Below are 17,105 nucleotides of genomic sequence, written 5' to 3' on the forward strand. Positions count from 1 at the left end.
ATGTACGAAGGTGGTCAGGGTGAAGGCAAATTAAATCTTTTGCCCACATTCATAAGGCTTTGAAGAAGGGGGGATGAGAAAATGAAAAGAAAAACATCACTCCAGACCAAGTTCCATGGGAAAAATTTTATTTATCAATATGCGGTAGTTTCCAAACTGGTGGAACGTTATTTCCATTGTAGCTGGTGCCAACAGGTTATGCTGAGAAGCTGCAAAAAAAAAAAAAAAAAAGTGAACGGCAAAATGAAATAAAAAACAAAAACTCGACAGCTGTGATTCAAACAAAGGGAAACGAATTCAACAGGTTCTGCTTACACATGCACATTGAAAAATAATACTGTGGCTTTGAACAATAGCAGAAATCAACCTACAGTGAGGCTCATGCCACGAGCGACCAACATCCTTGTGCTAAATTGGGAAGGGAGTGATGACAAAGGAGAGGGGCGGAGGGAGGGAAAGAGAAGGAGAGAGCATCTTTAAAACAAAGGACCGCCTGGGAGATAATGAGTGGTGTAAACCAGATGATTTATTGGCGAGCGCAGTACGGCCACACACTCATACATGGCCTCCTTTTCTCCTCCTTTCTCTCCCTCTCTCTACATCTCTCTCTCTTTCTCAGTCTGGCCCGACAGACTTATTAAAACTGAGGAAAGATTCATCTTTTCGGGCCCAGAGTGTTTTACATCGTATAATGGAGTGGAAGGTGCAGGTAACTCAAAGGCAGTGGAATAACACAGTCTTCATATGCAGAGTTAAGTGCCGTCTCCAACAGGGAAGGGCCTTATCACTCACAGCTTCAGCGTGACGCATCCTTTTCAAAGCCACTCTGTGACAAAGCTTCAGTCCTGAACAGCTTCTAGTACAATTTGTGTTTAATGGCAATGTAAAAAATAAAATAAAATAAAATAAAAATCTGAACCCCATTTTTTTTCTTTTTAAAACACATGTGGTAACAAAGACTTTTCTTTATTTTGACAATACTGGACAAAGCTGCACAAAAAAGGCAGCTCATGTGAACTTTTGCAATATTAACTCTAAAGGAAAAAGTAAATAAAAACATGTTGCAGAGACCAAAAAAAAATGCAAGGATTCATACAAAACACACTTTAAAAAGACAGTTATTTACAAACATCCTCCATTACAAAAATCTAATCTTAATTTTTTTGTCCTCGTGAGCAGTGTTCGGGTGAAATTACATCTTAAATCGGGCTCTATCCATATATTTACATTTACTGTTTTATACCCCTCCCACCCCGCCCACCCGCCCAAAAAAAAATAAAAATTAAAAAAACTCGAATAACATTAAGTGGTTTACTAGAATGAATGAAAATGAGATATGGGTTTGTGGTAATTTGGTAATGACTCCCTAAGCTGGTGTAGGTGAACGGATGCGCGGCGATCCGAAACAAAAATATTTGATCTAGATGTGTTTCGCAGAGGGCCGCTGAGGGCTGCATGCTGAGTTAAAACACAGGACCACAAAAGCACAAGCAGCTGTTTAGGTTGTTAACTCTGAGGTTAACGACACGCACAAAAAAAAAAAAGCCACTGGAGTCTTCCCAGAGTCTTCAAGCTGGGCTGCCTTTTAACTCAGCAGTGTCTGTCGGTGGATGGCAACAGTATGTGGCAGCGGATGATGGGTGTCTCTACCGGTGAATAAACATTAACCGGCAGCCTGACCGTTTGACTGGAGATAAACCTGGACCCGTCAGTCTTGGTGTGTTTGTGTGTGTGTGTGTGTGTGCGCGCACATGTGCGTCAAACGTCAGCTCATGTCTGCGTGCCGAGGAATGGCTGTCCTTATCTGCTCCCCTCTCCTCTCGCACATCATTAACCGGGACTGCGGCACTCTGTACTTTGGCAGCCACACTGTTTGGAGCACCTACTTCCACAGTCCCAAAAAAAAAAAAAAAAAAAGGTCTGACCACAGAAGGGTACACTTACACACACTCACACATGTGCGCATACGTACAGAAAAAAACTGCAAATATAAGCACAAATAAGCACTCACACATATGAGCACCTACACGTTCACGCAGCGAGCCTCTGAGTGCACACACACATCCAGCCGCAGTAAATCCTGTCTCGGTGCCGCTGCCCTGGGCTGTGTGATAGCTGGTCTGCAGTGTCCTCGCTGGCTGAACACCTTGACTGTGGAATAATTTGCGCGGCATTTTTATTCACAGCACAACTGGCGAGAGGATGGGGGGGGGGTAAACGCTAAAAAAGCTACCTCCGCCTCACCCGTCACCCCCTCATTCCCACCGCCATCACCCTCGCAGGTTAAAGCCAAGTCACAGGAACATTTTCTCTTCTAGCTGCCGCTCTCACTCTCTCTGCTCCCCGGCTGGTGAGTGTGGGCATGGAGATGGCACACAGATTAGTCACACGCTGGCGACACCACTAACTGTGCACTCCACTGACTCATCCACAGATGGCAGCCAATTGGCATCTGATAATACTGTAGCTCTGTGTTCAGCTGTAGCTCTCCATCCAACTTATATATAGGGCATCCTACCTATGTAGGCCAGCCAATCAGTGCCAGCCTACGCCCACCTTGCCCAGGCAGCGAGCATGAAATTGTTTGATGCTTACACTGTGGCTCCAAAAGCTAGAATAAACAAATATCAACCTGCCTGCTGTCTTAAAAACAATCGCCCTGAAAGCTCATCAGACACAGTAAAAATCAGTGCCAACTGGAGCACTGAAAGGGTTTTGCAAGAGCTCGGGCTTGTCTCTCTGCAGGCGCGTCGTTCTGTCTGTGTGTGTCATTTTTGAAGCTTGCAACAGTAACCTAGTGTTCTACCTCTAAGCCAATAAGGCTTCTCAGATACCAAACGGGTCTGGACATGTCCAAACACACTAACGGAAGACACGCCCTGATAAAACACACACACAGAAGTTGTAATGGTAAAGCTCATATCAGGCCAGCAGAGATAGGAGTATTCCTGGAAACATACATACACACACATACACACCTTGACATCAGCAGTCCAGGTCAAGGTATTTCCTTACGGGGAAGGAAAAGAAGAAAAGAAAAAAAATGGGAGCAGTGGATGATATGGGTGATGAGAAGATGGAGCAATAATGGCGCTCTATGTAACTCTATACATTGTGCACTTGTAGGAAAAGTCTAACAAAATACAACTGCTTTGTGAACTGAATCGGGGTTCAAGGAAATCCTCCATCAAAAATAGTAAGGCAAACATCAGAGGTGCGAAGGGAGAGGAACACATTATTTCACACACTGTGTCTGATACCTGAGCTATCTGGAGAGTTTCCTGGCCCAGCACGGAGCCCCGACTAACACACACGCGCGCGCACACATGCACAGAAATGCACGCATACACACACACACAAACACACACACACGTTTGTTTTGTAGTTTGTTTTTTTCCAACACTTGCACACAAACTGCAGGCCGAGCGGTGTTCGGGCCTGCGTCTGCCTGCTCCTGCCTTAGTGTGCTAGGGTGGTGTGTTTAATTGGGTGTAGAGCAGACTTCGGGGAACTGAGATAAGTTATATCCCGTCCCCACAAAGGGACAGCGAACGACGAAGTTTGAGTTCCATCTGTTGGTGTCTCCCCCCCTCCCCACAACCCCACCCTCCTCGCGGTCAGAACACAGCAGGGAGAACGGTACGGAGGTGGGAGGTGAGGCAAAGTGGGGGGGAGGAGGAGGAGGGAAGAAGGTGGGGATTGTCAGGCAAGCCAAACAAACAGAATAAACCTCTCTGTCTCTCATCCGTCAGCTCCTAACCCCGCTGGTTACTGGTCAGTGCACGGTTCTCCAGATTTGTGCAGCAGGTGGTAGAAATAACACGGGCTTGAAGAAACATCAAGTTCCCCGAAAATGCAAAAGGAAAGTGTCCTTCCCACGAACATAAGTCAAGCGCTCCTCTCTTTTTTTTCCTTCTCTCTCTCTCTTTCTATCTCCTGACCGCGACGCCGGCTGCGCGAAAGCGCGTCAGACTTTGTAGTAGATGTTGGCGGGGCTCTGCGGCGGCATCTCCTGGACGATGTAGACCGGGTGGCCATAGTCGCCGCTCACCTTCTCATAGTGAGGGCAGTAGTTGTTCTCTGTCCGCAGCGGAATGATGATGTCGCTGGGCTCCGTCCCAGCTGTGCCCCCCGGCAGCTTGGGGTTGGACAGGGTGCTGAGGGACAGCGCGGAGGGGCGGGGCTGCGAGTGGGCGTTTTTCCTGGCTCGCTTGCGCATCTTAATGAGGAGGATGACGAGGAGGAGGATGAGCAGGAGGAAGATGATGCAGCCGACCCCGATGACGGAGAACAGGGCCGCTTTGGACCTGAGGATGCCCTCTGAATCTGAAGACCCGGACTGGTCCTGATTCATGTGGTCTAGAAAACACACATAAAAAGAGAAAAAGGGGGTTTAGGGAGTGTACAAAAAATTATTACCATGGAAAGAAGGTCAGGAAAATGGAGAATATCGTAATTTATACTTTTTTCCATCTGACTTCTTGCAGAAAAAAACGACAAGTCTTTTTATCTTTTTTGGGGGGGGGCCATATTTCTGCTATTTCACATTTTGCATTTGTGAGATTTATTATTCAAAAAGATCAAATGCATACATCAGAAACCTGCTTGTCATGCGCTCTGCAGAGTTGCATTTGGCCATGTGTAAAGAATATGTGGTGGTGGTTGTGTGCTTTCCATTCGGGGAGGAGGTGCAAAGCTATCGCCTCTTGTTGCTTCACTCATTTGGTGGCTGGAATCGGTCTAATCTCACTATATTCTGAAGTACAGAGTAGGGGGGCGGGGGTAACAGTGTGCAAAGAAAATATTAATAAAAGCATCAAGCTAATTCCGTTTTCCTTTTTTTGGGGGGTGGTAAATAAGGCTGAGCACCCCCCCACCACCACCACTGTAATTTTCATATAGTCCCTTAGAGACAGCAGACCATTTACAGTAAGCCCCTCCTGTCGTGTGCACATCTTGCAGTCTGAATCGACTGCGAGCACAGCTCAGTTTGTTGTTTGCTCAACATGACTAACAGCCCCATTGATGTAATCTAATTGAATCAGCTCAATCAAGAATAGGCCTCTAATGAAATCTGTAGTCATCACTCAACATAACAAAGATTCCGGCTATGATAGGATTTGTGCCTGGGCAAGTCGTACGACATGTCAAGGTTTATATGGCAAAGGCCAAATGAGATATGGAAAAAAATGAGGAAGGCATATCTGAGCATCTGATTTTATTTGATCCCTTTGTTTAAGGGGTTCAGGGTGGAGAGGGAGACAGGGTTGGTTGTTACTGGTTGGAAAAGAGAATGACTGGCTCCTCCAGTGACTGAAATATGAGAAGAACCAAATCTGTTTTCCATGTATGCATGCAGCTGCTGCCAAAGAGCAGCACTCGCCCCTCTCCCAGCACCACCTCTTTACTGTCCGTGACCCCCGCACAGGCACACAAAAGTCTCATAACTCCAGAGACTGCCATCCCCGCTTAATGACTGTGTCTCCGCAATCATCTGGCCACTCCTGGACTTAACCATTTAGCGAAGGAGGGGCTGGCTCCGCTTTTGTTTTCAAACATTTTTTCATGCCTTATCGCAACCAAATGGCATCAAGGAAAGCTACCAGTTCTGGCCTTATCAGCGAAATCAGAAACTGGAGGAATTTTCTACACTCTGGTCGCTGGAGAAAGCTGGAAAAAGAGGCTGTCAGAAATGTCATTCCTGAAATATCAGCCTCTCAAACCGCATTGCCTCGTCCTTCATTCCGCCCTCCACTTCTTCACTTGACATAATCACTGATCTAACAATGGCAGACAGGCAAAAGCCCAGGTATGGGGAAAAGTGACATTAGGAAATCTTTTTATAGAGCAACTAGTGTCAAATAAGCAATTATTAAATGAGGACAGCTTATCACATTGGGACAGGCAGAACAGTCTGTACTTGGAGGAAGTTTGTAGCATCGAAAGTTGTGGAGTAAGTCAAAAAGTTAGCACGGGGAGTGATCAAAAAAAGAAAAATGCAGCGGTCCCTCCTGTGGGAAGCAGCTATGAAAGGTGCTGGTAAAAACAGGAAACAAGGAGGGCCCAGAGCATCCGAGGAGGCTCATGTGACTTCTTCAATTATCGCTGCCTCTAATCTTCATTTATCTGCAATTCTAATGAGGTTTAAAAAGATATATAATAAAAAAAAGTGTGTCTTTGAGTCTCCTTGGGTGCAGTACACCCTGTGTGTACAGTATGAATAAGTAAAGTGAGCTGTATTTGTTTAAGGTGGCGTTTCATGTTGTTGGACTGCACCTGTACTTTTGGGTAGTTTTATTACCTGTGATTTTACAAGTATGTTAGCATGCTGACCCCCAAAAATCAAAGGACTGCTGGAGGGGTGAAAAATCCATATGAGAGAATTCAGACTTCATTTTTTGCTTTCTCTTTTGAGGCTAAATGTGACTAATTATGAAGAAGAAGCCTGGAGGCTGTGAATATTCTCTCCCTCTCTATTTTTTTTCTTTTACATTTCACAAACCTTTATTTTACTAAAATATTTGCACTCGAGAAACTAGAAAGCATTTTTTAATAAAGTGTTAAGCTGCAGTTTATGGTAATAATGTCAGTCAGTCTGCTCACCAGTGTTTCCTGGTATCTCTGCTCCTGGCCGATCCTGGTCAGGCAGACTGGGACTGGACTCGGGTATGGTGTTGTCTGGAACCTCCGGCACGGCGGGGTTTGCATTTGGAACTGTGGGAAATAAAACACACACAGACACAGAAAAACTTAGCCTTGGCGAGCTGCATATGCTGAATTACAATGACTTGTTCTCTGCGACGCCACGGATTACTTTTATTATCTTTTGATATATCTTTTGTGTTGGGAGAAGGTTATCTTTGCGTGTGTTGAAAGTGTTTCACAGGCAAAGATGAAAGCACAAAAAGAGGAAGGACAAGTTAGCGAGCGTCTGTGAAACACGCCAACATCCCTGTCCTGCTGTAAAAAAACCAAAAAAACGAGCTCACATCTACATCAGCAGCTCCTTCAGCAAACACTCAGACAGCCATTTCCAACACTGACACATTCATGAGAGCGTAGGAGACAGACACACACACACACCGCCATGCGCACACACCAATGCACACACCTACAATATACTTACAATACACTTAGGCATGGCAGAATGAGGGTAAAGTAGTTATATATTAACTTTTTATTGTTTTACATTATTCATCACGTTAAAAGGCCATAATATGCCTTATTTATTGCTTTGGCTTTAACTCTGCCAGAAAGAGGCAGACTTCTGAGGAGAAGAGAATAGAAGGACAGGAAAGAAAATGGGGGAGACGAGGAGAGGAAGGGATTGCATAAGCTTTGAGGTGAGGCGCAAAGGAAAGAGACAGTTTATCTCTCTGTCTGTTGTGATCTCAGCCAACACACTTTGAAGTCTTTGTGCAGTAAACACTGGTGGGTCCACAGCGTGGTTTTTACAAGGGCAGGGTCGGCAGACAGAAGACAGTTATAAGCTATTACCGTAGCCAGCCAGATGGATACCACAGTACACTATCAGATGCTTCTTCTCTATCAGGCCTTATCTGCATCTGCCCAAAGGGCTGTTCAAGGGGCGTGTGTGCGAAATAGAGAGGAGGGCGTGTGAGGAGGCAATTTACATTCGAGTCCCCCATGGCAAGTTTGTGTGTGTGTGTGTGTGTGTGAGTGAAAAGAGCCTTTCAGTCTAGGAGTGTACTTCCTATTTCCACCCTAGCTTGGCCAAATCAAAGTAGAGAATGATCAGCATGGGGAGTGCAGGGGGAGGTGGTGGTTTTGGGGGGGGCGTCTGGCAGATATGATAGAAGAAAAAGGAAAACAAAGGAGGAAAGAAACATGCGTTAATTTGTTTTCTTCTTCTTCTGTTTTTTGGAGCATAAACCGCACTGTTCCCCCATGTTCTCCATGTCCACACCACCCCATCGCTCCTAACTGATTGCAGCGGTGGTGAACCTTACGCGTGAGCTGTTGTGCGCTGTCAATAATTGATGAGGAAAGACAGGAGTGAGAAGTGGGAACATTCACGCATGGCAGAGGATATGAGAGGACACAGTGATCTGATTCACTCCATGAATATAGCCACAACACTGTGTCAACCACTGAGCATGTGCAGGGAGTGTTCTAATGTTCTGACCCATTTTTCGAGCGTGTACTGCTGACATTTCCCTTAGCTATGCAGACAGCAACTACCTCAGAACTGCCAACCCACCAGAAGGAGGAGGAAGGTGGGGGACGAGGAGGAGAAAGCGAGTGAGTGAGGGAGACAATGATGGAGCGATAGAAGGGAAAGACAGATTTTGCTGGGGAGAGAAGAAGAGAGGGAGAGAAAACATGAGGGGGAGATGCGATCGAGGCGGTGAGTCAACACATTTCTAATGAGCACATGAGTGACACGAGTGTAGCGGAGGGGATAAGAGCATGCTGAACAGCAGCGTACGTATAAAAAATAGACTTCCTGCTTCCCCTCAAACGCCCCCCCTCCAATCAGCTTCTCTTCTTTTTGAAGACAAAGGAAAGAATGCGAGGCATTTAAAAAACAATTAAATATCAATGTGTCAGAGACGGATGACTCGACGTGACTCTGCCCAGACATGTTGTCACAGTGAAATGGAAATGCAATGCAAATGTAGCATTAGAAGAATGTGCACATATCTCACAGTGGAGTGAGTCACCAGAATACAATCGTGGTGAAAGTGCAAAAGGAGTACAAGGGGACATATGGGAAGATCTTGGGGATCTGGCAAGAGGAGGAGCTGGCATTCGAGCTACAGATACGCAGGGAATGTGAAGCAAACAGTCAAACACGGCAGCATCTGGGGTCAGAAGCAAGCAGAGCCCAGGTTTTAGCGTTTGCTAAAGCAAAGCCTTATGTGACTGCAGAAGATACGAGTATAGGAGTGTAAATAAGGCCTGCTTTCTGTAATGATTAGTCCACTGAAGATTTTAAAGTTGAGTCATTTAAATGTCAAGATACTGCAGAAATTACATTTAACCATGGAGTAGATCAATCTCTGAGCCAAATGTATTCAATTTGTGTATTAATTTAAAAAGTGATTTCTTTAGTAATTTCATTCCAAGTCCATGAATTTATGTTAAAGCCTGTCGATATGGATAAAGTGGTGTGTTATTAGCTGAATATACTCCAGTATTCAGCACTAACAATTGTTCACTGGATTACAGATGGCGAAGGTAATATCTTAAACTTAACACTGCAGACAGTATGCACTGATATATATACATGCACATATATACATATACGTATATGTATGTATACATACATATACGTATATGTATGTATACATACATATACGTATATGTATACATACATATACATATATGTATACATACATATACATATATGTATACATACACACAGATAGATAGATAGATAGATAGATAGATATCTACACGAGCTAACCGCTCTAACCCGTTGACGCAATGCAGTTATGGCGTTAACGTCATTTTAACAAAATTAACTCTGACAGCACTAATATTAATATATAGATATAGATATGTATATATCTCTATCAGATAGATAGATAGATAGATAGATATTTTATATTTGACTTCTTTCACTACTTTTTAACATTTTAATAGCAAAAGTCTCACTGTTTTAGAAATGGCAACATCTGGCTTCAGTGAAAAAAGAATAATAATGTGAAAAAGTACACAGCAGCAAAATCAAAGATCCTGTCAACGCTCTAATTTCTCGAGGACCTTCTTCAAATAGTTACTGGGTTGGACGGGAACATTATACATCAAAAGTTCCGCCCGCAGAAATAGATTTAAAAGTAGTAGCAGCAGGGCCAACAGCATCTTTTCTATCAAGGTTTTTAGGGCACATTGATTGTGAGTGACAGCTCGCTATGGACCATTTTGGGAAATGAGCGCATGGCTCTGGCGAAGTTGAGGAACAGCCAGGAGGTACAGGAACAAACTCCAGCTGAGACAAACTTTCCTCGAACTTTCCTCGAAAAGGACATTTCCTTTCAACTTTGATTAACGTTAAACAATGAAATTGTTTCCCCCCAGTTAATAGTGTGGCGTAAAACCCCGCACTCATGCATCCGTGTTGTCATTCTGTGAGGGGATTGCAATCCCAGGCTATTGGATGCTCAAATTGACCTACATGGAAAGATAATGCAATGGCTGTCTCCTTGTGAGATGGCTGTGGGTATTTTTCACTGTATCTGCTGAATTTGTTCCCACTCAGACCTTGCTAGCATCAGCAGCTTGTTAGCTTCTATTCTCTCTCTCTCTCTTTCTCCGACTGCCAGGATACGCTGCTGTCATCTCACAAGCCAGAATTCAAATATCTGCACACAAATTTGCACACACACACACACACACACACTGGAGATTTCTCAGCGAGACTGAGCGAGTTTATTTTTGACGGGATGTTGGGATCGAGCTTTTAAGCTGGAATCAGATCACTGTGGCAGGCAGATGTTCCTCTCAGATGGTGGTTAGTGTCTCTTTCGGTCAAAACAACCAAACTGAGGATTGGGGAAATGTTTACAGAGTAACACATCTGTGTACTGTAGTCTGTCAAACTCAGGATATGGATGTCCACATATCAAGTAAAACTGCGTATAAAAGTGAAATGTATGATGCAAACCAAATGTTGCGACCAAAGATATCCAAACAAAGTGAGCTTGTTTACTTCTAGCATTTTTAGATGACTTGCCCCGACCGTGCACTTACATACCAATTTCAAACACATTTTCGTTCTGTGATTACTGTATAAGAATCACAGCCGAGGAACATCAGAGGCCTTTTTTTACAATTTGGAACTGGAGTCATTCCTCATAGATGTTTCTCATTTGGTTGTTATTCCTCCGGGATCTCATTTTCCACACTGTGCAAAAACTGTTTGTGGATATTTAAGATGTATTCAAAACTAGTGTACGAGTGTAGAGATGAGCTAATGGATAAAATAAACCATTAGGGTATATGTAACTTTATATGGTAATGACAATCTATATTGAGGGTAGTGCTTTCTTTCTTTTTTTTTTGCTCTTTTCAACTGAAAATGATGACAGGAATTCAATGGGTGGCAAATCAGGTCAGTGACGCACAAATGCTGAAAATTCAATAGTGCAATCTATAAAGTAGTCCTGGTCATTGATTTACAATATTGCCTGTAACTATGTAATGCAACACAGATATCAAAGGGGTAATAACTGCAGTATTTCAGCCTGTCCTAGAGTCCAAAATGAATCAATAGCTACTGATTTTAAAGTGATGCCTAAAAATGGAATTTATTTTTTTGCAATAATTAAAAGTTTTCTTAAATTGTGTTAAAAAATATATAATTTTGTAACAATTAACTGAAAGCTACAAACGACTTCACGTGTGAAGCTTCCATAACAGCTCATCAAATAACTGATGAAATATAATAAAATACAACACTTCTTCTGATAAAAGCTACAAGATATGAAAGAAAGTAACAAGTATCAAATCGTTATTTCCAAGGTCAAGATTAATTCAAAGTTTAACATGTTTGAATGAAGTTTGAAAACAACTGCAATTAACTTTCAGCATAACTGTAAACAATTTGTACTTAATTAGTCTAAATATCTTTTTTTAACTATCTGGTAAGTTTTGGGGTTTTTTTTAGAAAATTGTTCATATTGATGATCTCACCGTGTTTTTACTATCTTCTTTTACAACTATATTTTTTCCTAAACTACCACAAAATACTGCTTTAACAATACTATTTAGATTTTTTCTTAAATATTTTAGAATAATAAACACAAAAAAATAATAACAGGTTAATATCAGATCATCTTTTCCTCATTATACACAGAAAAGTCCAGATCTAGTTTGTAAATGTTAATTTCATTTTATCTGGAGCAGCTCGTTTAGATGTCAACATTTTATCGAGTCCCATCATCGCCATGTCGCTCAACTCAATAAATTAGCCACTGCCCTCAAAGAAGTCAAATAAAAAAAAAATGACAATAATATTAACCTTGGTGGCCAATCTATTTTCTAACGTAACTTAACAGCTCCGCAGAGCGGGTCTGGTCGGAGGCCGGAGGCAGTCGTGTCACACTAGTAACGCACGGCGTTAAATGAAATGTCACACCAAAGTGAAACATGGCTTTGAGGCAGAAGCGCTGTATTGTGTTCTACATGTGAGGTGAGCGCACATTTACCTTGCCCGACTTTCATGATGACTTTCATGGCTCGGCTCTTGCACACGCCTCCCTCCCGGTTCTCGAGGCCCTCGACTGTACCGTTGGAAGTTGCTGGAGGGTAAGAAGGAGAAAGTGGGAAAAAAAAGAGAGGGATAGAGAATGAGAAGAAGTGGGAGGACGTTGATGGAGGGTAAAGAAGAGAAAAGTGGGGGGTGGGGGGGGAAGAGAAGATGACACACCGGTTAATGAGCACGTCCATAACGCACAGAACTAATCAATATTTACGACAAGCACTGATTAGCTGTTCCAGTGATTAGCCGTTCTCATCCTCAATCAACCGCCGGCTTCTCTCAACGGTGTGTCTCATTAACACAATAAAGTGAAGTCAAATGAATGGAACAACATTAGAGTCTACTGAGGGAGGTGGGTGCTGAGGTGAAGAGAAGAAACATGGTCAAACCTGTGTGTGTGTGTGTTTCTACTTGTGCATAGTTTAGCAGTGAGGCATGCCAGCAAGACTTCCAGCTGCTTGCCAACTCCTCCAGCAGCTTACTCCCTCTGAGCCACATGTGTCACTACTTGCTGGTAGTGCAGCGAGCTAAATGCCTCCCTCAGTGTGTGTGTGTGTGTCCATTTATATATTGGTGCGTGTCAGCCTCTCTGCATTTGTTTCAAAGCGCACGCTCATTCCCTAAGTTGAGCGAGGAGCTCAGGGTTGAGAGCTGTTTATTCAATGTCACATTCACTTCAGACACCGCGATACAATTGGCCGTCTATTTTAGGGCCCATGATAATGACCTAGGGAGACAGAGTGTGACTCTGACCTTAACACTGGGCAGCTAAGCACACGGCGTGCTCGAGTGTGTGTGTGTGTGGGCATGCGCCTGTGTGGGTGCATATGATGGCAGCTCTAATTTTGGAATTCCCCAAATGATCTCCATCTCCGCTTAGTCTGCCGTTTCAACTCACTCCCTTCCTCTGAAATGCTTTTGTTTCTCTTCCTCGCATTATCCGTCTTGCTCTCTCTTTCCCTGCTTTTTTCCCCTCCGCTCACTTCATTTAGGTTTTTTTTTTTAGTCTTCTTTTTTTATCAGCACTATCTGGCTCTACCCCTCCCCTTCCCTCCCTCTTAACTCAATGACCATCTCCCTGGGTGATTGCCTCAGATGGCACCCTCATTATGATGAGATAGTCTTGGAGAGGCTGCTTATCTAATGATGACACAAAGAGAAGCAGACTTGGCAACAGGCAGGGGAGTTGGGTGGGTCCAAACAATGCACTACAAACACGGCTGGCACGGTGCATCAGTGTTTCTACACGCGTTCCCCTGCTAGAAACTGATGTTGTATCGCTCTGTGTTGAAATTTGGCTCCGGAGCGACGTAAAAGCTCATCTAGCTGATTCATGTCCCGTCACTCCTAAGTGTTATTAATGTTGACATTTTGTTGCCCTGTGGGATTTCAGCTTTGTGCTTCGGCAAAATTGAAGAAAACCAAATAATGAATTGCACTAATATTATGCTACATTATCAGATCGCACTCAAGAGTCAGCGGCAAATTTACAACGAGAACCACAACATTTTGTCAGCGTGGCCGGAGAACTCGATAATTTGCGAGAATGATTGTGATAACATCATGTCAGGGGCTCTTTGGCAAAATCCCCCTCGCTGTAGACTCAACACGACTGAGTGAACCGGACACCGAAATATATACGAGGGGGCCAGAGGAGCCCGGCGCTGCGCAGGACCAGAAAAAAAATAAAGAGAGCAAGAGAGACTTGAAATTTACGTGGGGCATTAATGTGAAAGAACACTCACGACTAAGTGAGTCTTATGATTTATGTAAAGTCTACGCAGGGACCGTGTCTCTTCTAAAGGGAACATTCAAAGACAGTGAGGTGAACAGGCCTGTTTCCAGTCTTGAAGGCGCACACCCGTCTCCCAGCCCCCGAATGGCCCAGACGCTGCCACAAGTGCTAACCTCATCCTGCCATTTTCCACCCAATTTCTTCTCTTCTTTCAATTTTTAAATTTCCAGGGCAAGGTTATACAAAAAAATGAGCTCTTTGAAGATCAAGCTCAAAGGCGCTTGAATAATCTGACTAACAGTGAGCTTCATGCTATGAATTTTATATCCTCTCCAGGAGAGCAAATCTACTCAGTGTTAACTTACTCCTGTCATCTAAATTAACTATTCCTTCAGGCTGGCTGAACGGGCCTGTGCAATACTGATGTGGCATAATGATAAGTTGCCCCTCTGGGGCCTCTGTTTAGCCAAACAACTGAGACTGAAAACAGAGCAGGATTTATAAAGAGATGATTGCTTTATATGTTGTTTGCATTCAGGCCATTTAAAAGTCAAATAATTCAGCCCTTTAACTGTACCAGTGGAAATTCATAATCCGATTAAATGTGTCCAATTTTAACCACATTTCCTTATGTGAATCATTTTTAAGTATTATTCAAGATGGAAATCAACTAAAGAGACAACTGCTGAGCGCATTTAAAAACATGCACTAAATCTCGAAACTCGCACACCGTTAAGAACTGTGCATTCCTGTGTTGCTCGATATCGGTGCATTCACATCTATCATGTCAAAGATCAGAGAAGGAAAAAAAAAAACTGCCAGCCATGTTTCTCAGAGCCCCTAACCTTACTCTGCAAATAAAGACATACTGCCAGCTTCCTCCTCTTTAAATCTAAAAGCCTTTCGCTCATTCTATCGCTTCTTCCTCTCACTCAATTTGTCCTCCCCTCTTTAACCCTCCCTCTCTTTCGTTTCATCCCTCGCACACTGACGTTAATCCAAATCTGGATTTCCAGATATTAAAAGGCCGACGGTCGTGTCGCGTTTTGGAAAGAGGAAACTGGGGAATTGGGTCTTCCCGTGTGTCTCGGGCAGAGATAAAAACACATGGGGATAAAGGAACGACAGCATGAAGAACAAAGAAACTCCCAGTCTGCTGCTAATGATTTGGAGGAACAAACTGTTTCAGAGTGCAGCGGTTCAGAATACAGAAAGAGCTGGTCATTGCATGAAGGAATGTTGCTTTTTTTAATAAAGCCGTCGGCTCCAAAGAATGGCTTTTGTATGATTTAAGGCCCTCTTTGTGGGTGTGGATCACTGGCCACAGAGTGACTAGTGGGGGGAACAAAAGATCTACAGCTGCTGAAGTCATAAGAGAAACCAGGTGCCAAATGTTGATGTTGGGAAATATCGACAGCACGAATGTATCGGCCAAGGAGAAGCCTTACGGGGGGAAAAAATAAAAAAAAAGAGCTGGCCTGGAAGAAAGGCTCCCGTTCCAACGCTACACACGTACCACTACTGCACACATTACCTAAAGCATAACCCATTAACATGCATATGTGAATGTAGGCGCTTGCAAATACACCAGTGCACACAGACTTCACAAGGACATTCAGGGTAGAGTGGAAGGGCTGCTCCCCGAGGTGCTCTGAAGAGAAGAGTGGGAGAAGTGTGAGAGGCGCACCACTGACTGGCCAAGACAACGCGAGCTAAGGCTAGAGTGCGATGCGATGGTCTATATTTATTCTCAGGTCTGCTAAATGAGGTCACTCAGGTGGTCCTGCTGAATACATTCCCCATCTCTATCATGAATCATCTGCTGCTTATTATTCCTGTCCAGCCCGGGGGGGGGGCTTGCTTTCATACAGCGCAATGGGCTGTGTGTCCGCGAGTGTGCGTAACGCTGCTGTGTGTGTCTATGCGTGCGACATCTGCCCAAAGCACCAAACCAGGGGATGGATAGAGCCCATGTGACAGACAGAGAGCAGGTTGTTTAATGAGAAAGTGGATGAGAGGTGACATTCATTGGCTACCTTTCACACACACCACCGACAACACCCCCCACCCCCCCACTTCCATTCTCTACAGCATTCAGAATTCCACTTAGACGAGCTGAGCAGGCACTGGGTAGTCACAGTAACCACCAGTAATAATGTCTATATTTTCCAAAAAAAAGCTAAATACATAAACAGGCACAACCACAATCTGATCATTTACACTTAGCATCAAGGAAAAACACCAGCACAAAGAGCTTTTTCATCCATTTGAGGCAAAAGCAGGGAGCTAACGCAGCTGTGGCAGGTATGAGTGTCCGCATCAAACAGAGCGTCACAGCAGAAATGGCTATTTCTCATACCTGCGACTTTCCTATCTCGGCTTTTGTTTACATTACCGAACCAGAATCAAAGTGGTGAGAAGGAAAAGAGGGCCTATTTGCACAAAATATTTCACTCCTGAATAAGCACAGAGAGGGTTAGATTAGGTTTATGCGCCTGATTCCAGAGATAACCCACCCCAGCAGATCTGGCATGCATGCAAGAATGCATGCACACACACACACACACACACACACACACACACACACACACACACACACACACACACACACACACACTCACTCTTCCACAGACACAAACACAAAGTGAGGTTGGCAGACTGGAAATAATACTGGGGGATCTAGATGTTTGCACTTTGAACCTTTTCTAATCCTTAGTATTAGGGCATGGCTAAAGCCTGATTATGGTGGAATGAAATGGATCTAAATAGATGTCCCAACCCATCAGCCTTCCATTTCTTTGTCCTAGAAATAGAAATGGAAATAAGTAATCAACCTCCAACCTCTCACTGGCCGACTCTCCCACGTAGCCTCCTCCGCAGGTTTGGCACCAGCAAAGAAAATTCATTCAGACTTTTCACATCATCTCCGATAAATTAGGTGCTCTCTCAGCCTGGCCGAGGCTTTTTTTTAATTCCCGTGTTTCTTTTCAGTAATAAAACCTGGCAGACAATATAAAATAGTCATATCTTCAATGCTAGTCCCGCGCATTTTTTATGCCATTTTGGAAATTCAATATTGAATTTAGGTTAGAATGAATGTGGTTTTGAGTAATGAGGGTGGACACAGATGATTTTCTCATCTTC

The 17,105-nt window shown here is 43.7% G+C and overlaps 1 protein-coding gene across 1 annotated transcript in view; it reads right to left on the reverse strand.

Moving 5' to 3' along the window:
- Positions 1-1,266: 1,266 nt before the first annotated feature.
- efnb1 (ephrin-B1) overlaps positions 1,267-17,105 on the reverse strand; it is a 58,029-nt gene continuing 42,190 nt past the window's right edge. Inside the window, exons 3-5 of the mRNA XM_063490091.1 lie at positions 12,174-12,266; positions 6,604-6,714; positions 1,267-4,359 (exon numbers count right to left, since the gene is read on the reverse strand). Of these exons, the coding sequence (XP_063346161.1) occupies positions 3,968-4,359; positions 6,604-6,714; positions 12,174-12,266 (596 nt within the window). The 3' untranslated portion in view covers positions 1,267-3,967. The remainder of the gene's footprint in view (positions 4,360-6,603; positions 6,715-12,173; positions 12,267-17,105) is intronic.

The sequence above is a fragment of the Pelmatolapia mariae genome, linkage group LG2, assembly GCF_036321145.2.
Source record: "Pelmatolapia mariae isolate MD_Pm_ZW linkage group LG2, Pm_UMD_F_2, whole genome shotgun sequence".
Classification (NCBI taxonomy): Eukaryota; Metazoa; Chordata; class Actinopteri; order Cichliformes; family Cichlidae; genus Pelmatolapia; species Pelmatolapia mariae.